At 42.2% G+C, this 24,362-nt stretch overlaps 1 protein-coding gene across 1 annotated transcript in view; it reads right to left on the reverse strand.

Annotated features, from left to right (window-relative positions):
• Positions 1–24,362, reverse strand: part of NOX3 (NADPH oxidase 3) — a 66,041-nt gene that overhangs the window by 12,084 nt on the left and 29,595 nt on the right. The window contains exons 10-12 of the mRNA XM_027552181.1: positions 19,743–19,905; positions 5,137–5,283; positions 135–259 (exon numbers count right to left, since the gene is read on the reverse strand). Of these exons, the coding sequence (XP_027407982.1) occupies positions 135–259; positions 5,137–5,283; positions 19,743–19,905 (435 nt within the window). The remainder of the gene's footprint in view (positions 1–134; positions 260–5,136; positions 5,284–19,742; positions 19,906–24,362) is intronic.

Genomic DNA, 24,362 nt, shown 5'->3' on the forward strand with positions numbered 1-24,362 from the left:
TTTACCTCTAAACAAGAGGCCCACTGCTGTGGATTAACTGGTTTGTGCTCGAGAGCTGCTATCCATTCCCACAGTGATGGAGACTGTGTCTCTCCTGGAGGCTCCCAAGAGGCAGAGGAGAGAGAGCTGCTCACCTGGGGTGACTGAAGGCGACCTGCTGGAACTCATGATTCCAGTTGGGTCTTCCATAGTAGGTTTTCTGCCTTAATCCTGTAATCACATCAGCATTTTCATCCCAATGTAAAGCTATGTGAAAGGCCTAAAGTAAAAATTGTGGTATCAGATGGGTGTTCAGAGGGGGAAAAAAAATCTTTAATAAATAAGGATGATGTAATTATGCTCATTTGTAGATTTAACACACAATTATTTTTTATGGGAAATTCTTTGTATTCCACCTGGGCACTATTGAAACAAAGTGCCTTCTATGTGGTTGACATGCAGAAATGCGAGCCTGGAAAGATTTTTCTTGAGAGGATGCAGGTAATATAGTGAAAAAGGGTAAGGGAAAGCAGACACTAAGCTACCTTTTTCCTGCCAAATTTCTCAAAAACTAATCTATAGCTCTGCCCCTGTTCACTTCACAGTAAACCTTAGGGATCTGAGAAGGGCCCTGATGGATTAAAGTGATAGAAAATGCCTAGAGTGAAGCTGGATTTTACAGTTAGATTTGCCTTTTGGAGTGAAACGATCTGTGTTCAAGTTCAAATGCTAGGAGGATGTTGAGTTTGGCAGGCAGAGCAGGTTGCCAGACCTAGTAAGGGGCAAGATTAGAGCTCTGTGGCCAACAGTTTGCCTTTAAATTGCACAAAAGCACCCAGGCATCAAGCAGTTGATAAGTAAGAGCCTGGGGCATAGCCATGCCTCGTGATGAGTTTATAAATTACTATCATCTGTTTCAGCCCATGCTGAACTCCGATAGGTAAGAAGGATTCTTGCTTCCTAACTCCTGAGATCTGTGTTTGCTTTGCCCAGGCCCCTCCAAAACTCTTGAGCTCATGGGTTTTACCCTTGGGTACTTCATTTGTTCAATTCCTCTGACCAGTTGGAGTAGCAGCACTGTAGGGCCCAACTCTTACCCCATGATCCTGCAAGACTGGATTCCCTAGCATGTTTCTCATCAGTCTAGAAAGCAGACAGGGATAAGGAGGCTGGGCCCTAACAAGCCAGTAGATGATGGAGACTTTGGTGGAGACACAGAAATCCAGGCTGCAGGGAGATGCCATTAGGCAAGTCTGAGCCCAGGTAGCAGGGCTACTGTAGGAGTTGAGCTTGGGAAGAGGACTTCAGGCAAGAGAGGGAAAACTGGCAAACATCAGGAAGTGCCCTCTTCTTAGGCAGGTTTAGACAGAGAGTAAAGCATAAAATAGAAGACAAGGGTTCAAGGCTAAGAACAGAAGTGGTAGTTGAGGACTGAGTCTTGGAAACTGGCAGAAGCCCCGTTATTAGAACTGGAATTCAAGGTCAGAGTTGTATCGGCCTCCAGATTAGAATGGAATTTTTGTGTCCCCACAGCCCTTTTGCTAACCCTAGAGGAAACTGGTTCCAGCCGTGGGTGGAAGAAGAAGCCAGGGACAGTCGATTCCCTTTTTGATGAAGTGCCAAATCTAATGAGCAACTCAGGCCTTATTCTTCTTGGCTTCTCTACCATGTGGCCAAGCACTGCTTCTTGATTCTATTTTCATTACAAAATCCTAGTTCTTCTACTTCTCTCTTGTTCTTGTTCTGATTGAAGAAACAGTAATTGTTATTTTGTTATCCTATTCCCCTGTCTCCATATGGGAAGACTGCCTTCCCAGTCTCTAGCTTAGCTCTCTGAATCTCTTTCAGACCACTACTCCCCAAAGAACTTCCATTTTCACAACCCAATTAGCATCACCTACATAGGTGAATCAAACTTTCTCTCCCAAACTGTCATCTTCCTACCTGAGTAGAGGACTGCATCTTAAACTCCCCAAACATATTTCTGTGTAGAATTCTTCCTGTACCTTCAAATGGGCCATCCTAGCTAAAAATGAATTATTACACTTTCCAAATAATTTGTGACATCAAGTTACTTCCACCTACAATTGTTAAGTGATTGCCCTAGGCAGGCAGAATGTTATGAATCTGAATACAAAGAAGAAAGAGAGAAGGTCTCTGCTCTGTGAGGAACTGGTCATTGGAGGAAGGGACAGACCATGTGCACAATTGTGCTTAGTCATTTCAGTAGTGTCCGACTCTTTGTGACCCCATGGAGTGTAGCCGCCTCCCCTCTTCCGCAGCCTCCTCTGTCCACGGGGATTCTCCAGGTAAGAATATGGGAGTGGGTTGTCATGCCCTCCTCCAGGGAATCTTCCCAACCCAGCGATGGAACCCAGGTCTTCCGCATTGCAGGCGGCTTCTTTACCAGCTTAGCCCCCAGGGAAGCCCGTGTGCACAAATACTATGATCTGAACCACCCGCAGTGAACTGGAGACCTAAGTTAACTTCAAATAATTTTAACTAAGAGAACTGGGGAAGGGAACTTTGTGGGAACTGGGCTTTAAAGGATGATTCCATGCAGTAGGCCGCAGGAGAGACAGACAGGTGGTGCTAGTGATAAAGAATCTGCCTGCCAATGCAGGAGACTCAAGGGACGTGGGTTCGATCCCTGACGGGGGAAGATCCCCTGGAGAAGGGAATGGCAACCCACTCTAGTATTCTTGCCTGGAGAATCCCATGGACAGAGGAGCCTGGCAGGCTATAGTCCCTGGGGTCTCAAAGGGTCAGACATGACTGAGGCACTTTAACATCGCATTGAAGGGAAAGGAAAGAGTGTGAGGGGAGATGGAAGCAAGAAAGTCCTTGGTGTGATTGGAGAACACACACTTTTTGGTGGCTCTGGGGCCAGTGGCAAATGACAGGAATTGTATAGAACAAGGGGGTTGCTGTCAGGTCAGGGTCAGGGGGTGCCTGGAGGTATTTGCTAAGTTTGGGTATTGTTCAATAGAAAAAAGAGGTTTTTTTCATTTCCGACCATAATACTCTTCAGCTACCAATCACTGATGTTCAACATTTGGAATTATATTTGCTCCATATTTCTCTTCCCAATGTTCAATTAATCTCCAAACACTGTTGATTTGCCCTTCATAATACCTTTTCCATCTGTCCCTTCTGTTCTTGTCATTCTGCCACTTTGAGGTTGTTGAATTCAGTTTAACAATTGGCTGTTTCTAAAACAGCCTCTTGATTCCTGACTGACAGCATGTACCAATTATTTTGTCCTGAAATTTAAGCATCTCAAGAATTTCCAACATGTCATGGCAAAAATTTAAGAACGTGTCGATTTTAGTTTACTATTTTCAGAAGAAAAGTATCTCTTACAGTGTACTTTTGGAAGTGGCAGCCATGCGATGGGGCAGAGCTGTGTTGTCACAGAATCAAACAGAGCCTGCATCTTGCACCTTCCAAATGACCGGGATTGCCTAGGTGGACACTCAAAATCAATCCACCATAGAAGCAGAAGAGCAAGCACCGGACCAGAAAGCAGAAGACAAAGGCTGTGTTTGCACTTCACCAAACGGATCACTAGTCAAAAATCCCACTTGAAAGAAAAGTGTTTTTCTGGAAAATATAATTTACATTATTTAATTCATGAAGGTGTTTCGAGTCTAGTTCCCAAGAAATCTCTATTTCAAAGTACCCCAGAGGAATAAATATTTAAGGCTGACTGCAAATAAGACCCTATAAAAACATTTAGCAACTGAATTTCAAGCAAAATCTTATTCATTTTCAGAAACACAGAGTCAAATTACAGTGATATTCTATAGGGCCAAAGTGTGTGTGTGTGTGTGTGTGTGAGAGAGAGAGAGAGAGAGAGACAAAGAATCAGGAGTGCATTCATTTGTAAATTTAGTGACTAATGCAAATCTCTGGCTCAAACATGCTTTCCTTAAATATCTACAGTAACTGTCACAGAAGTGCTGATTAGGACATAAATGTCATAGCCTAGTAATCACTTCATCACATTACTGTTGGCTTCCACATTAACGAAGTTTCAGCCTTAATAGTATTGAATAATAACTGCTACATTTTAAATGTTTTCTAACTTCCCTCATAGCTCAGTTGGTAAAGAATCTGCCTACAATGCAGGAGATCTGGGTTGGGAAGATCCTCTGGAAAAGGAAATGACAACCCATTCCAGTATTCTCACCTGGAGAATCCCATGGACAGAGGAGCAGGCTATAGTCCATGGGATCGCAAGAGCTAGACATGACTTAGAGACTAAACCACCACTACAGTAATCACTTCATCACTTCGTTGTTAGCTTTCACATTAGAGAAGTTAGAAAACATTTAAAATGTAGCAGTTATCATTCAATACTATTAGCACTGAAACACTACAATAGTGCAATATTTTGATATATAGTACATTACTTTTGGTAAACCTAACTTTAATATAGCGTACCCACTCCAGTGTTCTTGCCTGGAGAATCCCAGGGACAGAGGAGCCTGGTGGGCTGCCGTCTATGGGGTCGCACAGAGTCGGACATGACTGAAGCGACTTAGCAGCAGCAGCAATACGTATTAATGGACAAGGCAGAACATCTGTTCTAACAGAAGATCATTTTGATCTTAGGTGTATAAACATACATGCAAGCAATTTCTAAGAATGCCTTAAGAAAAATAAATCTCTAGATAAATCATATATTCATATTTATTTTCTGTAGGAACAATTATTTTTTGTAGGAACTCACAAGTTTTACAATACAAAATGCTGAATGTCAACATCTGCGAATTTTTTCTGTTTGAACAGCTCAAAGCATAGAATTAGAACCAATTGAGAGCTCAGGACAATAGAGCTAATCCACAATGTCTGCTTGACAATACTAAATTTCAAAGGCAATTTCCAATGACGTAATTTTTCTTGAGTTTCCAAACTTGGAATCTTCTCACCTTGATCAAGTTCTTTTCTAATCTCCTTTTCTATTCCTTTTATTGCTATAATGTGAATAGCTCTACTCTGGCTTTATTTTATTCTCCTCTTTTCTTTTAAAGAACATAAAAACAATACTTTCAGGCTACCTGATAATCGTAGAGCTTACTACTGAAATTATTCATCTTTGCTCTATCATAACACAAATTAGATAATATTGCCCATTCTGAATCTTATCAATACCTGGTTTTCATCCCAGCCAGTAAGGAATATATGATAACTCAGAAAGTGAGCTTTCCCTTGCTCACTCATCTTTGTTTCCAGTGCGAGTAAGAGATCAGCAAACCACTCAAAGGCTCCTGGATCTCTGCAAATCCAATAGAAATACACCTGTCAAGAGAGAGAGCAAGAAAACAGATTGGTCTATCTTTTCACGACATGCCAATAATCACAGACTACTTAGCCTCCATTAAATTATTTGAGTCCAAATGGGCACTTCTACAAAATAACATGCTTCTCTCTGCCAGTGAACAGTTACACTGTGATTTCTTTAGAGAACACTCACCTTGTGTTTGAAAAGGCCCAGAATGAATTCAGAGTCAGGCGCCTGTGGGTTGTTGCCGGTTTCTCTGGATGAGGATCAATTTACCCCATTCTTACATATGTGCTGAGTCTGAACGAGGTTAATAATCATAACTAGCTGTGCCTTTCACTGCTTCATAAAGGGGGATAAACCATTAGACCAATCCTATTCATCTTTACTTGTGGTCTAAGTTCTGGATTTAGACCTTCTTCTCCAGAGACACAAAGGCTTGTTCACTAATTGACTTCACCAGTCATGACCTCTAGAGGGTGAAGATTATGGTAACTGCAGAATCAACCTTGCAGACCAGAAGTTTGCTCTCAACCAGACATATTAGTGTCCAAGGAGGCTGGTGGGTGGCGGCAGTGGTCTTGTGTCAACTGCTATAATGAAATGATGTTGAAGAACATTTTTTCTTTCTTTAACTCTCTGTATTTAGCAAAGGGCGTGTGACAGGTAGCAGTTTGAGTTTGCTAAAACCAAGGCTCAGCCTTGTACTTTGGGTTTCAGATAATTATATCTAGAAGAAACCATAGGAGATAGGTCTATTAATTCTCCTATTTTTCTCACACTCCTACCCACTACTGCCTACTGCTCTTTGCTGCACCCCCTCCCCAAAGAGATGCTGCTTAACAAGATAGAGGAGAGGGCCAGCCTGATCTCCACCAGGAAATATCGCCTCCAATAGCCAGTGTTCTCGCCCTCCCCTCCCTGCATCTCACCATCATCACATTATGAAACTTCCAGACAAGATTTAATTAGCAGATCATATTCATGAGGAAAAGAAAAATCACAGAATGTGTTTCAAGGCTAAGCATCTTGCCTATTCTCTCCAGGTCTGTGCAGGAATTTATTAAATTAATAGTCAGGAACAAAAGTTCAGAGCCTCCCTATTTGTTGGACAGTTGCTGCTTGGAAGGGCACTTGGAATCTTAACCTCAGGACAAACAGTAGCTCCTAGGCGTGTTCCCCCCTCCCAGCCCAAGACGAGCTTCTTCTCATTTTTGTCTCAGTCCACCGGCCCCTCTGGTGATCGTTCATCTACCAATGCCTACTCTATGTCAAGAGTGTTCTTGGCTCTGGAACTAGAAGAGCAGACAAAAGAGCCAATAATTCCCTGTCCTCGTGGAGTATGCATTTTAGAGGGAGAAAAATATGATGGTGATAAGTGAATAAGTGAAATATAGGCCACATCAGAGGGTGATTGGTCCTACAGAGAAACGAAGACAGGCTGGAACATCCTGCGGTATTAAGTCAAGGACAGGGGACATTTGAGCCCGGCCATGGAGGAAGTTGAAGGGTTGGGAGAGCAACAGAGTACAGAGGTCCAGGGCAGGAGCTCTTGGGTGGGCGGGGGGTGGGGGTAAAGTGAGGCTGCTGGAGGCAGCAAGAGGTGAGGTCTGAGGGGGAGGCAGGAGGTGCAGGCGGGGGGCTGTAGGGCCATCTTGACTTTTACTCTGAGTCACAGGGCAAGACACTGCAGGCTGCTCAGGGGGGAAGACGTCATCTGAGGAAGGGCCCGGGAAGGACCACTCTGGCGGCATCTTGAGGATGGACTGGGGGGTGTATGGGGGCGAGGGAGCGGAAGGAAGGGAGAATGGAGGCCGGGAAGCTGACTTTATGTCCTATGAGGCTGATACTGCTATCTTCTTTCCACTTTGTGAGGTGCCTCATTTAAATTATTATTTCCAAACCTCGGCCCCCAGCCTTTGGCTCACTGGGCTCCCCATGGAAACGAAAACCCTGACTGAATTTAATGCCATTCTCATCTATGATCCTTCTCCTCCCTGCCCCCTGGTAGGTTGTTTTATCTGAGAACATTAATGGTGGCATTTGGTATAAAACAAACATCATTGACGTATTTTCTACTATTTTCACTCTTTAAGAAACATGCTAAAAATATACTCATCTAGGAAATAAACAAAAGTATCATTTAAAAAAAAAGAGAACTTCTCATTTCAAATCCAGTTCCAATCACCCTTACTTGAAAAACAGTCACATCTCAGCTTCCTCCACTTACTGACCCTTATTCTTTCAAACAGAAATCATTCCTGTCCTTGCTTTTTTGTGGCTTAGCTGTGTGTCAGTGTTCTGAGGGTTTGCCAAGCCTTTTATACTTTTTTGCTTCCTTGTAATGGCTTTGTGTGTTTTTCCCTCTGTAATTGACTCATCGGTGACACTGGGCGGCTTTGGTGCAGGAGGCAATGGAAGGGCACTGAATGGGCCCAGGAGAAGTGCTTCAGGCAGAGAAAGGAGAAGACGGACTTTGAACGGAGGCAAAGCGTATTTACTTTGCTTCCCTTTCATCTTTCTAATGTTGAGGGACGCTCGCTGTGAAGGGACAAACGGTCCCACCTCTGCATTTCCTCCCGTAGGAAGGGTCTGGTCAACGCTAGAACAAATGTCCCAAACAATAGGCTGCACGTCTGTGATCTGTGCTTCCCAACCCTCACCCCGCCCCAGTCTCCAAAAATAAAACCACCCTAAAATCAGTTACCCGAATAAAGCACGGCTTTCAGGATTCTACAGTGAATAACAGAGGCCTAAAATACCTCAGGTAACTTTAAAAGGTTTTGTTACACAGAAAGTCGTCCTCGGTAAAATGATGAAAGTTCTGAACTTTTGTAGTAATGAAGTTCTTTCTTTTACAGGACTCAGCCCACACATTTCTGTGGACCTAACGGATCCCCAGACGTGATAGGGGACGGCTCCAGGATGGTGTCACAGAGTTGGGGAACTCTGTGCGCATGTGGCCTGTCACAGGCCTCTGCTTCCACTTTGTTCCCGGCGTGAGCCACCAGACAAACTCCGTTGCAGCCAATCTTGGGGTGCCTGGGTCCCAGCTCCAGCCCATCCCCAGCTTCCCTGCAGCCTGGGCTTCTCTTTAAGAGTGTTTGACCCAGGTCATCTGGACCCAGTGGGAAATGGCCCTGTGCTATTTTTGGATACACAATTCTAGAAAATGTATTAAGGAAAGCTACTTGTCTATTTTACTACCAGAGCTCCAGACTCTTCCATCAGAGGTTCTCGTGCCATGGCCTGGTTAGTTACTCACAGACACGGAACACGGCAGAGGACACACCCTCAAATACAACCTTTAGACCCAAATCGATTTCCTGAGGGTGGAATGGGGCTAAAAATTATCTATCTATGACCCAGGATCCCTCCAAGGGGCTTTTTCCTTTCCAAGAAAGGAAACTAAACATGGTAACCAAACATTGTGAACCCGGGAGTCCTGCAAGCTGCCCTGTTTCCTGACTTCACTACCTTCAAGCTGTGTAACTGGGAGCAGATTATGTAATTTGAGCCTAGATGATCACATACTAAAATGGCAAAAACAACAACAACAACAAAACACCCAAACAAAAACACTGAACAATAATTCACAAGATTATTTTGAAGATGAAAGGGTAGGTTTCACGGAAGCATTTAGCTCTAAGTCTAATGGATACAGTAAGTGCTCTGCCGTGTGAGATGTGAGCTGAGATACTGCCTCCATCTCAATAGCATCCGGCCTAGCTTACGGAATGAATACCACATGATGATATTAGAGAGCAAAGGGGTCATCTGCCTTACTTAGGGGTCTGTGTCCCCACCGTCACTCCTGAATTATAAAGATGGTGGTCATCCACAGGAAGTGAAACCAAATTTTATCTCCAGCACCAGTCTCAAAACCTCAGCAGTGCTCATCATCACGCAGTTCTGAAAGAGGAACCCATTCACTAGTGAAACGTGCCTCAGGCTCCACGTGCTCAACACACAGTAAGGTGATTTATAGGGCACTGGGTTGACCTCCTACCCCAGGAGGCCAGGGGAATTGCACTGTGAACTTGCCTCCTCCTGGGCAGCACCCTATGTTCCCCACTGCTGTGGACTGACTGTCTCTCTCCCAAATTCATGTGTTGAAAGCTTAACCCAATGTGATAATTGTGTGGCCCTTAAGAGGTGGCTAGATTTAGATGAGGTCAGGAGGGTGGGCCCCCGTGATGGGATTAGTGCCCTCATAGGAAGAGGAAGAGACCTGAGCTCCCTTTCTCTGTCATGTGAGGACACAGTAAGAAGGTGGTCATCTGCAAGCCAGGAAGAGTCCTCCCAGAACCCCATCACCCTGGGCTCTGATTTCAGACTTCCAGCAAAATCCCGATCATCCTGGACTTTGATTTCAGGCTCCCAGCCTCCAGACATGTGAGAAACGTTTGTTGTTTTAAGCCACTTAGCCTTGGTGTTTTGTTATAGTAATCTGAGCTAACATTCCACACTTCATGAAATATTAACAGAACTGGTAGAAGCTCCAATGGAGGAGGGTGATGGAGACTTTCCATGGAGGAACTCATGACTGTTTTTCAAAAAGAGAACTATTGTCTCTGAAAAGATAAAGACTGAGACTGATATTTAGAAAACATAATACCTCCTCAATAAATGGTAACTATTATTGTCCTGGTTTTTATTTTGTGGTTTCTTTCGCCAAGGTCGTCCTGGATGAAGACAATAGCAAACAGATTTTGAAGCAACTCGTTTTTATTGAGAAGCTTCCCTAACGTGGCTTCCACATCAAGTTTTAAAGAAGTAAAGTTTTAAGATTGTTTTTCCCATTATCCATTATAAGACTAAGACCGGCCTTTGTTAATCATGTTAGCCCTTGAAAGCGAAAGTGTTAGTTGCTCAGTTGTGTCCGACTCTGTGACCTCATGAACTGTAGCCCACCAGGCTCCTCTGTCTGTGGGATTTTCCAGGAAAGGATACTGGAGTGGGTAATCATTCCCTTCTCCAGGGGCTCTTCCTGACCCAGGGATCGGACCCAGGTTTCCCGCAGTGCAGGCAGATTCTTTACCATCTGAGCCAACAGGGAAGCCCATAAGAGTTTTTCTGAAAGCCATTACTGTTATTGTTAACTGTTTCATGGCCATGCTGCTGCTTTGCCTTGTGAATGGGGACTGAACTTCATTGTGCCTCAGTTTGTTCTAATACTTGTTAGACAACCAAAATGTTCATTAATACTAGAATGATTAAATCAATTGTGAGACAGTTATACTACAGAATTCACTGAAGGCACTAAATAAAATAAAATCAATAAATAGGCATTGACACCTGAAGGAGCTCCAGGCCATGTTAGAATGAGAAACAGAAACATAAATTGCGCATCTTTCTCTCTCTCCTTCCTTCCCCAACCCCACATCCCTATTGTAATACTATAAAAAATAAACATATGTGTGTAGGTGTGTATGTGTACACAAATGTGCAGGAAAGGAACGGAATAAAAGGTGCTCGACTGTTTCAGATGAGAACCCTGGAGAGTCAAGTGGTTAGTTTGGGAAGGAAGGTGAATAAAGGGAGATTTTTGGTTTTTTCAAATCGCTAAACCAATTTATTTTTAAGCAGAAATGAGTTTTTAAAAAACCAGCTAAATGAAGATGATGTGTTTCATCTTAAGGGTTCCCAGAACAGTGTACTTTCCTCTCTTTAAAGCCATACTTACATTTGTTTTTTAAAAATTGAAGTACATATATATATCTATGTACTCCTGGAGAAGGAAATAGCAACCCACTGCAGTATTCCAGTATTCTTGCCTGGAGAATCCCATGGACAGAGGAGCCTAAGAGGCTACAGTTCATGGGGTCACAAAGAATTGGACATGACTGAGCAACTAACACACACACACACACACACACATATGTATATATATATTTTGGATTCTTTTCCATTATGGTTTATCTAAGGATAATGACTGAATATAGTTCTCCATGCTATACAGTAGGACCTTGTTTTTTATCCATTCTATATGTAATAGCTTACATCTGCTAACCTCTCAAATCCTAGTTCAGTCCAGCTCTCCTCCAACTCCCTTGGCAACCACTGATCTGTTCTGAAGGGGGAGGTTTTTTTTTTTTTTTTTTGAAGGGAGATTTTTCAGTGAGTATTTTCTTTGAATCTTTTACAGTAACCCTGTAGTCATGTATAGCTTGTGTGGTTAATAAACCAAGATATTAAAAATATTAATACTGGTCACTTCCCCCACAGGGCAGTGGAGAAGGCTTCTGGGGAACTGGACTCTTTTGAGGCTGCCTAGTGAAAGATGAGATGCACGTGTGTCTCCTGGAGATGCAAGCTGGCTTCGTGCTCCCTGGTTCAATTTATCAGAACACTCAGCAGTTCTCAGAGATGATCAATTCCAGGAGTAGCCAGAGCACCAGGGTGAGGGAAAGTGAAAGTAAATAATTTCTCAAGCTAAACAGATTAAATTAAATGCATTTTTCATTCATTAGAAAAGGGAGCAGGCCCTCCTTTGTTTTATTAATATATTTAAGGAGAGTATGGATTTTTGCCTTTCTTGGCCTCTTTGCCTTGTTCCCACTGGCCCATGCTGTCTTTTTATTTGAATTATCTGTTTATTATATTAGGTTAAGAACCCAAAGGCCATTTTGCATGGGACACACTATAAATACCCATTATCACAGTTATGTATTATTGAGCTGATGAAGGAAGACAATTTATGAAGAGATTAGATTATCTCAGTTTTTCTAGAATCTATTTTATTATCATCTGAAGATTACATATGCACTTAAGAAAATGAACCACATCCTTCCGTTGGCCGTCCTCTCGCCTGACTGCACGGATGTGATACCAGGAAAACCAAATGTAGAGGCCAAAGCATTTATGTCAGCACTTGCCCCCTCCCTCCCTGTTTGTACACACCTATTCCATTCATCATTTTGACAGTTTGTACAAGCAAACTGTCCTAATTTTTTTCAAGAGCTCTTTTCACAAATTGAGTGTGATGTAGAATTAATCATCCCAGTTGGGCAGGAGTTGGGGGGCGTCTACTGCCAAGGGGCATTTTTACCCTCAGCTTCCTCCATATTGTATCACAGAGACTTCCTAGCCGCTTACACCCCCTTCCCTCATTCCCTCATCCTATAGGAGCACTGCGTTCTCATCTGCCTCCAACTAAGTGAAGTTGGCTCTTACTGTCGGGTTGAAAATATTCCTTTAATATATTACAACTTTTACCCATTTTCTTCACAGCAGAGCATCATTATACTTATTGCTATTTTGCTTCCTTGGGACGTCTCCTCATAATCACATCTCTCTCTTCCTCTGCCCGTTCTTCCCACTATTTTAAATAAAAAACATAGCAGGAAAGAAATTTGAAAAATCCCAGCATCAAACAAAAAGTGCTACCTATGACCAAAGAAGAAGCAGGAGTTCTACTGGCTATTCTCTCACATTTTACTTAGAAGTGTTCTGGAATAGTGTATCAGAGGAGAAGGATAAAGAGATGCAGCTTGCAATGGTCACAACTAAAATAGCATTCGTGCAAATTTTTGACTATAGACTTGCAACACAAGGCTTCTATGTAAAAAAAGTCTGCTTTTATGCCAACCGGTGTTTTACACAAAAAAGAAGAAAATCTCCACCAATCACATTTAATTATTTAAGCTTAAAATTTCAGCTTTACATCTCTCTGCTGTTTTTTCCCCTTTCCTTGTTGCAAAACAGAACACTGAAAACTATGGCCCAGATCTATAATTGTGAAGATGTAGTTAGATAAGAATGCACTGCTTTGCTCTGCTGCACTCAAAAAATTATAGAGATGCTGACAGTTTAGTGGAAGGAGTAGTATTTATATCTCAAAGGCATGTGGGTGGCCCTGATGAATATTAGTTACATAAGCCTAATGATAGCTGTATTCAAACAAACACAGCATTGCTTTAAAACAGAGCAATTTCCTAAACTTTTCTCAAGCATGCAGATTTTGAGGAAGTAGATCTCAAGTGTTATTTTCAGTTTAAACTTTCAATAGCATGAAACCTCACTTCTTTCCTAAAAGAGCTTTGAAATCAAAAGCACAGTCTCCTATCCTGATCCAGTAGCTAGCCAGGTAGGGACTTTGGACCAGTCACTTGCCACTCTAAGTATTGTCAGATGCCAAGCTGAGAGGTTGAACCCTTCAGTTGCTTTTAGCTTCTTTTCTCCCATATACTACAACCTCTACATTGATTTTCAGCGGATTGTCTCAATATTACCCTCAACTTTTATAAGTCATGAAACAATTGTGTTTTATTTCCAATTCCATGGTTTCTATTCTTTGGAATAAAGATCAAAGTTCCTGTTTTATGGTTTCATGATCACTCCTTTGCCTTCCCACTGAAACAGCCTTAAGAAAATCCGTAAACAAAACCCATAAACGGAGCCCATGAGTAATAATGGAATGGTGAGTGAGGAGACAGTATTAAGATTTTGTGGGATCCTATAAGGACTTTAAGATTCTGTGGATTCTTAGAAGAATTTTTTCTATTTATGATAAAATAATCAGAATGCATTATTTTAATTATAAAGTTACTAAACATTTTGTTTAAATAAAAAAATTATTCTCAGTAACCTAGAATTTTACAGAAAATTGTGAAGAAGGCATTTTTTAATTTTGGGGGGCATGTAGACACTTATTTACTCATTGGTTTATTTAAAATTTATAGTGTGTATGCATGTATAAATATATATATGTGTATATGTGTACATATATACACACATATCTAATTATGAAGACATCCAGAGGAGACACACTCAAGGACTTCAGAATCTGTTAAGGGAAATAAGGTAATTTGTGAACCTTAATACAAAAAGGAAAGATAAATCATATAAAAGGGGAGCAGAGGGGTAATGGATGTTGAGAGAAGGGTCTGGCGTTGCGAGTCTGATACGAGGACGGGGTAGGCTTTTCATGTCAGCATGAGAGGGCCTGGCATGAAGTTGCTGTTGTTCAGTCGCTCAGTCACATCTGACTCCTTGTGACTCCATGGACTGCAGCACAACAGGCCTCACTGTCTTTCACCATCTCCCAGAGCTTGCTCAAACTCATGTTCATTGATCTGGTGATGCCATCCAACCATCTTATCCTCTGCAGTCCCCTTCTCCTCCTGCCTTCAATCTTTCCCAGCATCAGGGTCTTTTCCAATGAGTCAGCTCTGCATCAGGTGGCCAAAGTATTGGAACTTCAGCTTCAGCATCAGTCCTTCCAATGAATATTCAGAGTTGATTCCCTTTAGGATTGACTGGTTTGATATCTTTGCAGTCTAAGGAGCTCTCAAAAGTCTTATCCAACGCCACAGTTCAAAAGCATCAATTCTTTGGCACCCAGCCTTCTTTATGGTCTGACTCTCACATTATACATAACTATTGGAAAACCATAGCTTTGCCTATGGCACATAGTAGAGGCTGAATAAATACTCATTGAGTGAATAAGTGAATGCAAGTGAGACATACAATCCCATCACGTTCTGCATGTGAAGCATAATATGACCTTTAGTGTTATGAGAACAATGAAGCAATGAGCCTTCTGAATAAATCAGTTTGACTTGGTAGACAGTAAGAGCAAAGAGTTTACAGAGATGGAAATCAGCATAAACAATAACAAAGCTTTGCAGTGGGGTTCACATGTGTAAACAGTATCTGTTTTGCTTGCTTTATGCCCTAGGCTGAGTGTTTGTGCCCCCTCCCCCAAATTCAAATGTTGAAACCTACCCCCCGCCCCCACCCCCCGCTCCCATTTGGAGGTGAGGACTTTGGGAGGTGATTAGGTCAGGAGGGTGGAGCCCTCTTGAATGACATTAGTGCCTATCAGTGTCCAAGAAACTCCCTTGCCCACTTCTGCAGTGGGAAGTTAGAGCTAGAAGATAACCTTTCATAAACCAGGAACTGGGCTCTCATCAGGCACCAAGTCTGTCAATGTGTTAACTTTGGACTTCCCAGCCTCCAGAACTGTGAGAAATACATTTCTGTTGCTTAAAGCCACCCCACCTATGGCATTTTGTTATAGAAGGTCAAACAGAGCAAGACACTTAGTTAAACTTAACTGTGGTATAAAGAGAAGAAGATGGGATTTAATAGCTTAAGAAGAAAAGTTATGACCAACCTAGATAGCATATTGAAAAGCAGAAACATTACTTTGCCAACAAAGGTCCGTCTAGTCAAGGCTATGGTTTTTCCAGTGGTCATATATGGATGTGAGAGTTGGATTGTGAAGAAAGCTGAGTGCCGAAGAATTGATGCTTTTGAACTGTGGTGTTGGAGAAGACTCTTGAGAGTCCCTTGGGCCGCAAGGAGATCTAACCAGGAGATCAGCTCTGGGATTTCTTTGGAAGGAATGATGCTAAAGCTGAAACTCCAGGACTTTGGCCACCTCATGCGAAGAGTTGACTCATTGGAGAAGACTCTGATGCTGGGAGGGATTGGGGGCAGGAGGAAAAGGGGACGACAGAGGATGAGATGGCTGGATGGCATCACCGACCTGATGGACGTGAGTTTGAGTGAATTCCAGAAGTTGGTGATGGACAGGGAGGCCTGACATGCTGCGATTCATGGGGTCGCAAAGAGTTGGACACAAGTGAGTGACTGAACTGAACTGAACTGACCTAAGAAGAACCAGGATTCAAGCTTTTATTCTGTTATTGACTAGCTTTCTGTGCTTCTGCTTTCTCATTGGTAATCTGAGGACAGTACTCATCTGAAAGAGGTATTATAATTTTCTCATCTGTAAAATGGAATGAAAGTGTAAGTCCCTGTTACTCCCTGCCTTCTAGAAGTAAGAGATTGTTGAACCTAGGCTATTAGTATTAGTAGTAGTACTAGTAATCTAGTAATGACAAACCTAGACAGCATATTAAAAAGCAGAGACATTACTTTGTCAACAAAGTTCTGTATAGTCAAAGCTATGTTTTTTTCCCAGTAGTTATGTATGGGGCTTCCCTTATTGCTCAGCTGGTAAAGAATCCACCTGCATTGTGGGAGACCTGGGTTTGATCCCTGGGTTGGGAGATCCTTGGAGAAGGTAAAGGCTTCCCACTCCAGTATTCTGGCCTGGAGAATTCCATGGACTATAGGGATCACAAAATGTCAGACATGACTGAGAGACTTTCACGTATGGCTGTGAAAGTTGGACCATAAAGAAGGCTGAGTACTAAAGAATTGATGCTTTTGAACTGTGGTTTTGGAGAAGACTCTTGACAGTCCGTTGGACTGCAAGGAGATCCAACCAGTCAATCCTAAAGGAAACCAACTCTGAATATTCATTGGAAGGACTGATGCTGAAGCTGAAGTTCCAATACTTTGGCCACTTGATGAGAAGAGTTGACTCACTGGAAAAGACCTTAATGCTGGGAAAGATTGAAGGCAGGAGGAGAAGGGGATGATGAAGGATAAGATGGTTATGTGGCATCACTGATTCAATGGACATGAGTTTGAGCAAACTCTGGGAGATAGTGAAGGACACGGAAGCCTGGCATGCTGCAGTCCATGGGGTCACAATGAGTCAGACACAACTGAATGACTGACATGAACTAGTAATCTTTTTATATGTCTGGCAGATATAGTACACATTTAATATAATTTTATAGCTATTTGCAGGCTTCCCTGGTAGCTCAGCTGGTAAAGAATCTGCCTACAATGCAGGAGATCCCAGTTTGATTCTTGGGTCAGGAAGATCCCCTGGAGAAGGGGTAGGCTACCCCACTCCAGTATTCTTGGGCTTCCCTGTTGTCTCAAACAGAAAAGAATCCACCTGCAATGCAGGAGACCTGGATTCAATCCCTGGGTTGGGAAGATCCCCTGGAGAAGGGAACTGCTACAGTACAGGAACTGCACGCCAGTATTCTTGCCTGTAGAATTCCATGGACAGAGGAGCCTGGTGGGCTACAGTCCATGGGGTCGCAAACAGCTGGACATGACTGAGTGACCATCACTTTCTTTTCATACACATTTACAATGAAATATTTCTACATCATTTATTTGTCTTATTTGTTACTAAAACTATCTGGTTGAATATATAATCTTATTTCTCTGTTGTGTGGATCAGGAAATAGCTCAGAGAGGTGAACTGATGCACTGATGCTTCTGGTGAGGGTGGAATCAAGCTGAGGTAGATTCTCTGGCCAGGAATTCCACGGTCTTCCTACAATACGGCAGGTGGCAGTCATGTTTACCATGTACTGTGTATGTCAAACCAGAGAGCCAGATGGACTTGAGTTTGAATGCTGGTATTATCTTTCATTAGCAGTGTGTTTTCAGGAAAGTGAGTGTAGTCTCTTCAAAGCTTTGGAGTCCTTTGGAAAACAGAGATTATGCTACCTACTTTCTAAGGTTGCTGGGACGATTATAAAAATAGAACGAGAAAGCATTTGTCAAGCGCCTGTCACTTGGAAACTCATGAGATGGGAGCTTATTTTACTTTAACTTCTTAGTTGAGAATTTGCCACCTCCAGATATCTTCCAGTCTGGCTTTTCCCCAGTGCTTCAGAGTGCCATTTCTTTCTTTTTTAAATTTTAATTGGAGGCTAATTACTTTACAATATTGTGGTGGTTTTGCCATATATTCATATGAATCAGCCATGGGTGTACATATGTTCCCTGTCCTGACCCTCGCTCCCACCTCCCTCCCCATCCCATCTCTCAGGGTCATCCCAGTGCACCAGCCCTGAACACCCTGTCTCATGTATCAAACCTGGACTGGTGATCTATTTCACATATGATAATATACATGTTTCAATGCTATTCTCTCAAATCATCCTATACTCGCCTTCTCCCACAGAGTCCTAAAGTTTGTTCTTTACATCTGTGTCTCTTTTGCTGTCTCACATATAGGGTCATTGTTACCATCTTTCTAAGTTCCATATATATGTGTTAATATACTGTATTGGTGTTTTTCTTTCTGACTTACTTCATTCTGTATAATAGGCTCCAGTTTCATCCACCTCATTAGAACTGATTCAATTGCATTCTTTTTAATAGCTGAGTAATATTCCATTGTGTATATGTACCACAGCTTTCTCATCCATCTATCTGCTGATGGACATCTAGGTTGCTTCCATGTCCTGGCTATTATAAACAGTGCTGCGATGAACATTGGGGTACCATGTGTCTCTTTCAATTCTGGTTTACTCAGTGTGTATCCCCAGCAGTGGGATTGCTGGGTCGTATCGGAGAAGGCAATTGCAACCCACTCCAGTACTCTTGCCTGGAAAATCCCATGGATGGAGGAGCCTGGTAGGCTGTAGTCCATGGGGTCGCTAAGAGTCGGGCATGACTGAGTGACTTTACTTTCACTTTTCACTTTCATGCATTGGAGAAGGAAATGGCAAGCCACTCCAGTGTTCTTGCCTGGAGAATCCCATGGACAGAGGAGCCTAGTGGGCTGCCGTCTATGGGGTTGCACAGAGTTGGACACGACTGAAGTGACTTAGCAGCAGCAGCAGCATGGCAGTTCTATTTCCAGTTTTTAAAGGAATCTCCATGCTGTTCTCCATATTGAGAGTGCCATTTCTTAAAGATGGGAAGTGAAGAAAATTTCCATGGGTAAATATGCTTGAGAAGGGTGGGTGAAACAAAACTGAATGATGTTCTTTTTTACAGAACTTATTTAATAGGCGAATAGAAGATGTGACTCGTCTAAAGAGGGATTTATCATAGCATTTCTGGAATCCTTTGGCTACAGAATTCTCTTCAGTGGACCCCATTATATGAAGACATGGAGACACGCTGACCTAATCAAGCCTCTTCCTTGGATAGATGAGGAAACTACAGCCAAAGTGTCAACCAGAGAAGTGGCAGGGTAAGGACCAGAACCAAGTTCATCAGGCGTCCTGGGTCCTCCGGAGTTGACACCATTCAACTTGACATCCCTTTCTCTGGCTGCTCCAGTGTCTGTTGCTAACCCTAAGAGGGTTCAGGTGAGAAATGGAAAAAGGGAGGAAGGGAACTATGGAGGAAGTTAGTCTGAGAACATTCAAGAAATGACAAAAGAGAGACTTGGATTTGGATGACAACAACCAGCAAGCAGACAAATGAATCCCCACTGTGCCATTTTTGCTTCTCAATTAAGACTCTGAGTCTACGAGATGAAGATATTGAATCATACCCTTAAACCACAGTAACAAGCCCAAGAGTCAAAGCCTGCCTGTTAATATTACTCACTGCAGCCCAGTCACATAGCCGTTTGCAGCCTGTCCATATTTTACTGACATGAGCAATTACATGTCCTGTAACGGCAATGAAGCAATAAAATTTATGTCTTGTCATCTTTAACAAGATTAGACATAACCCTTCTCATAAATGTAATACTGAATGGAGATTTTTAAGAACATAAGTATAGTTAAGGATCCTTGAGTTTATCCCTCATAGTTAATTAAAACCCTCCCCAGGAATCAGCAGATGATAGATAGAAGGATGTTGAACTTTTGAATTCATGGAAGGGTGAGCTGATGATTTTTTTCCATACCTTGTTCAGCTTGCACTGTGTTTGTGCCTCACAACATTGGTACCAGATAGATTTCAGAAGAGCTGCAAAGGGAGTGACCCCTATTCCCGCAGCAATGCACATGCTCACTCGATAGTGAAATACATCAGTCAGTGCAGCTCCGAACGGCCCATCCACAGCCAGCCTGCAATCACAAAGTGCGCGGTTTGACTTTCAGATTACTCTACTCTTAAAAACAAAGCCATCCTAAACCAGTGCTTTGGATAGGATGTGTTGGCATAAGTGTGCGGGGAGGTTAGCTCTGTGCTCGAGAATGCCTTGTTTGAACACACAGAGTGTAGAGATATGGTGGCCAGCCTCACAGCACAGCTCCTTTTACAGTTCTTAGAAGCTTATTTTGCATCACGAAGACTGATAAAAGATGCCTTTTCTTTATTCTTTTCTCTCCCCAGCTGCCATAAGGGGAAAAAGAAGAAGTATCAAGGTGGTTTAGAAGGCTTATCTCTCCTTTTGCTAATGTAACTCCCCCCTGTTTTTATTTATTCCATCCCACTTCTTAGTATGTTTATATAATTTTAGTCTAATGGAAGCTATTCATTTGGAATAAATATAATTTTGGAATAATTTGTCAGTTATGTTGAATTTCTAAAACTCATTATTTTAGATTATGCGAACTTAAAAATCTGTGATAATCAGGCCAGGGGCAGGTAGGTGGTCTTTGTGTAGGCAAATTTTTTCTTTGTAAGAATAATGCATATTCATTGAATAAATATAATTGTCTTTTTGTGAGCTTGGTCGCTCAGTTGTGTCCAACTCTTTGCAACCCCATGGACTGTAGCCCACCAGGCTCTTCTGTCCATGAGAGTCTCCAGGCAAGAATACTGGAATGGGTTAGCCATTCCCTTCTCCTGAGGATCTTCCTGATCCAGGGATCAAATCCACATTTCTTGCACTGCAGACAGATTCTTTACCATCTGAGCAATCGGGGAGCCCGTAATTGTCTTTAATAGGGTCCTAAATGGACTGACCCCCCTGGATTCTACTTCATCTCTCATGACCAGTTCTCACACTGGTTTTTCTTTTGTTTCTTAGGGAACACAGGACCCTCTTTGGCCGTGGAGCCTCTGCCCATGATAATCCAACTAATCACTTGGAAAACTCTGCCCCGAGTTCTCCTCTATCTTCTTATGTAGTTCACAGTTATCCTCCCATAATATCTCAGTAATCATTTCCCTGGGGAAGTCTTCATGGATCCCTGAGACTAGGTTAAATACCGTATTAGATGGTTTATAACACCATGTATCTATCCCCTGGTTCTATGATCACCTACAAGACTTTCTAGAACTAACACCCAAAAAAGATGTCCTTTTCCTCATAGGGGACCGGAATGCAAAAGTAGGAAGTCAAAAAACACCTGGAGTAACAGGAAAGTTTGGCCTTGGAGTACAGAATGAAGCTGGGCAAAGGTTATCAGAATTTTGCCAAGAGAACGCACTGGTCATAGCAAACACCCTCTTCCAACAATACGAGAGATGACTCTACACATGGACATCACCAGATGGTCAATACTGAAATCAGATTGATTATATCCTTTGCAGCCAAAGATGGAGAAGCTCTATATAGTCAGAAAAAACAAGACCAGGAGCTGACTGTGGCTCAGATCATGAACTCCTTATTGCCAAATTCAGACTTAAATTGAAGAAAGCAGAGAAAACCACTAGACCATTCAGGTATGACCTAAATCAAATCCCTTACAATTTTACAGTGGAAATGACAGATAGATTCAAGGGATTAGATCTGATGGACAGAGTACCTGAAGAACTGGATGGAGGTTCATGACATGGTACAGGAGACAGGGATCAAGACCAAACACAAGGAAAAGAAATGCAAAAAGGCAAAATGGATGTCTGAGGAGGCCTTACAAATAGCTGAGAAAAGAAGAGAAGCTAAAGGCAAAGGAGAAAAGGAAAGATATATCTATCTAAATGCAGAGTTGTGAAGAATAGCAAGGAGAGATAAAACAGACTTCCTCAGTGATCAATGCAAAGAAATAGAGGAAAGCAATAGTATGGGAAAGACTAGAGATCTCTTCAAGAAAATTAGAGATACCAAGGGAACATTTCATGCAAAGATGGGCTCGATAAAGGACAGAAATGGTACAGACCTAACAGAAGCAGCAGAGATTAAGGAGAGGTGGCAAAAATACACGGAAGAACTATACAAAAAAGATCTTAGTGACCCAGATAACTGCAATGGTGTGATCACTCACCTAGTGAGCCAGACATCCTGGAATTCAAAGTCAAGTGGGCCTTAGGAAGCATCACTATGAGCAAAGCTAGTGGAGGTGATGGAATTCCAACTGAGTTATTTCAAATCCTAAAAGATGATGCTGTGAAAGCACTGCACTCAATATGCAAGCAAATTTGGAAAACTCAGCAGTGGTCACAAGACTGGGAAAACGTCAGTTTTAATTCCAATCCCAAAGAAAGGCAACGCCAAAAAATGTTCAAACTACCACACAGTTGCACTCATCTCACATGTGAGCAAAGTAATGCTCAAAATTCTCCAGACTAGGCTTCAACAGTTTGTGAACCAAGAACTTCCAGATGTTCAAGCTGGATTTTAAAAAGACAGAGGAACCAGAGGTCAAATTGCCAGCATCTGTTGGATCATCGAAAAAGCAAGAGAGTTCCAGAAAAGCATCTACTTCTGCTTTATTGACTACGCTAAAGCCTTTGACTCTGTGGATCACCACAAACTGTGGAAAATTCTTTAAGAAATGGGAATACCAGACCTGAAAAATCTGTATTCAGGTCAAGAAGCAACAGTTAGAACTGGACATGGAACAACAGACTGGTTGAAAATCCAGATTTGAAAATCAGGAAAGGAGTATGTCAAGGCTATATATTGTCACTCTGCTGATTTAACTTATATGCAGAGTACATCATGAGAAATGTTGGGCTGGATGAAGCACAAGTTGGAATCAAGATTGCCAGGAGAAATATCATTAACTCAGATATGCAGATGACACCACCCTTATGGCAGAAAGCAAAGAGGAACTAAAGAGCCTCTTGATGAAAGTGAAAGAGGAGAGTGAAAAAGCTGGCTTAAAACTGAATATTCAAAAAATGAAGATCATGGCATCTGGTCCCATCCCTTCATGGCAAATAGATGTGGAAACAATGGAAACAGTGACAGATTTTATTTTCTTGGGCTCCAAAATCACTGCAGATGGTGACTGCAACCATGAAATTAAAAGACGCTTGCTCCTTACAAGAAAAGCTATGACCAACCTAGACAGCATATTAAAAGCAGAGACATTACTTTGCCAACAAAGGTCCGTCTAATCAACAATATGGTTTTTCTGTAGTCATGTATGGATGTGACAGTTGGACCATAAGGAAAGCTGAAGGCTGAAGAATTGGTGCATTTGAACTGTTGTGTTGGAGAAGATTCTTGAGAATCCCTTGGACTGCAAGGAGATCAAATCAGTCCATCCTAAAGGAAATCAGTCCTGAATATTCATTGGAAGGACTGATGTTAAAGCTGAAGCTTCAATACTTTGCTCACCTGATGTGAATTGATGCATTAGAAAACACGCTGATGCTGGGAAAGATTGAAGGCAGGAGGAGAAGCGCATGACAGAGTGTGAGATGGTGGATGCGTCACAGACTCGATGGACGTGAGTTTGAGCAAATTCAGGGGGTTGTTGATAGACAGGGAAACCTGGTGTGCTGCAGTCCATTGCATTGCGAATAGTCGGACATAACTGAGTGACTGAACTGAACTGATCTCTCCTCTGCAGTCCTCATCATTCGTGTAATTTTAAAGCTGTTTTGGGTGGTGTGTGTGTGTGTGTGTGTGTGTGTGTGTGTTTGCGGCACCACGCAGCATGTGGGGTCTTTGTTCCCTACGTGTGTGTCTGACTCTGTGACCCCATGGACTGTAGCCCTCCAGGTTCCTCTGTCCATAGGATTTCCTAGGCAAGAATAGTGAAGTGGGTTGCCATTTCCTTCTCCAGGGGGTCTTCCTGACTCAGGGATTGAACCCGAGTCTCCTGTGTCTCCTGCATTGGCAGGTGGGTTTGGTGTGTGTGCACGACTTGATTTGCACCTGTTTGGTCACTAGACTGTAAGTTCTGAGGAGGGAGGGGCCGTATCTGTCTTAGCCCACCACTGCAAGCCAGCACCTTACAAGGCGTGGATTGTTCAATAACAATTTGTTGAGTAGATTGTGAATGTTTAAAATACTTCAATCAACAGAATGTATTAAATAACCTCAACTATTCCAAAAGCACACATTTACATACGAACAAAGCTATGCTAATTAAAAAGCTTCTAAGTTATTCATAATCATTCCCTAAGGAGTGTCTATTGAAGGCACCCGGGGTTGGCCCATTTGGGCTTACTATGTGTTCATGAAAGTTCAATTGGGTTTATTTTAAAATATTCCATATACCAAACCTCCTCATAATTCAAATTAACTCTCCTCAAATTAATATTAATTAATAAGGCTTTTATTACATATTGATGTATGGAAATAGAAGAATAAAAATAAAAAGGCCTTAATCAGAAAGGGTTTGTATCTCAGCCCATGGTAGATTCTTTTGTAAATAATTAGATAAAGGGAATTGAGAGAGAG

This window comes from Bos indicus x Bos taurus, chromosome 9 (assembly GCF_003369695.1).
Source record: "Bos indicus x Bos taurus breed Angus x Brahman F1 hybrid chromosome 9, Bos_hybrid_MaternalHap_v2.0, whole genome shotgun sequence".
Classification (NCBI taxonomy): Eukaryota; Metazoa; Chordata; class Mammalia; order Artiodactyla; family Bovidae; genus Bos; species Bos indicus x Bos taurus.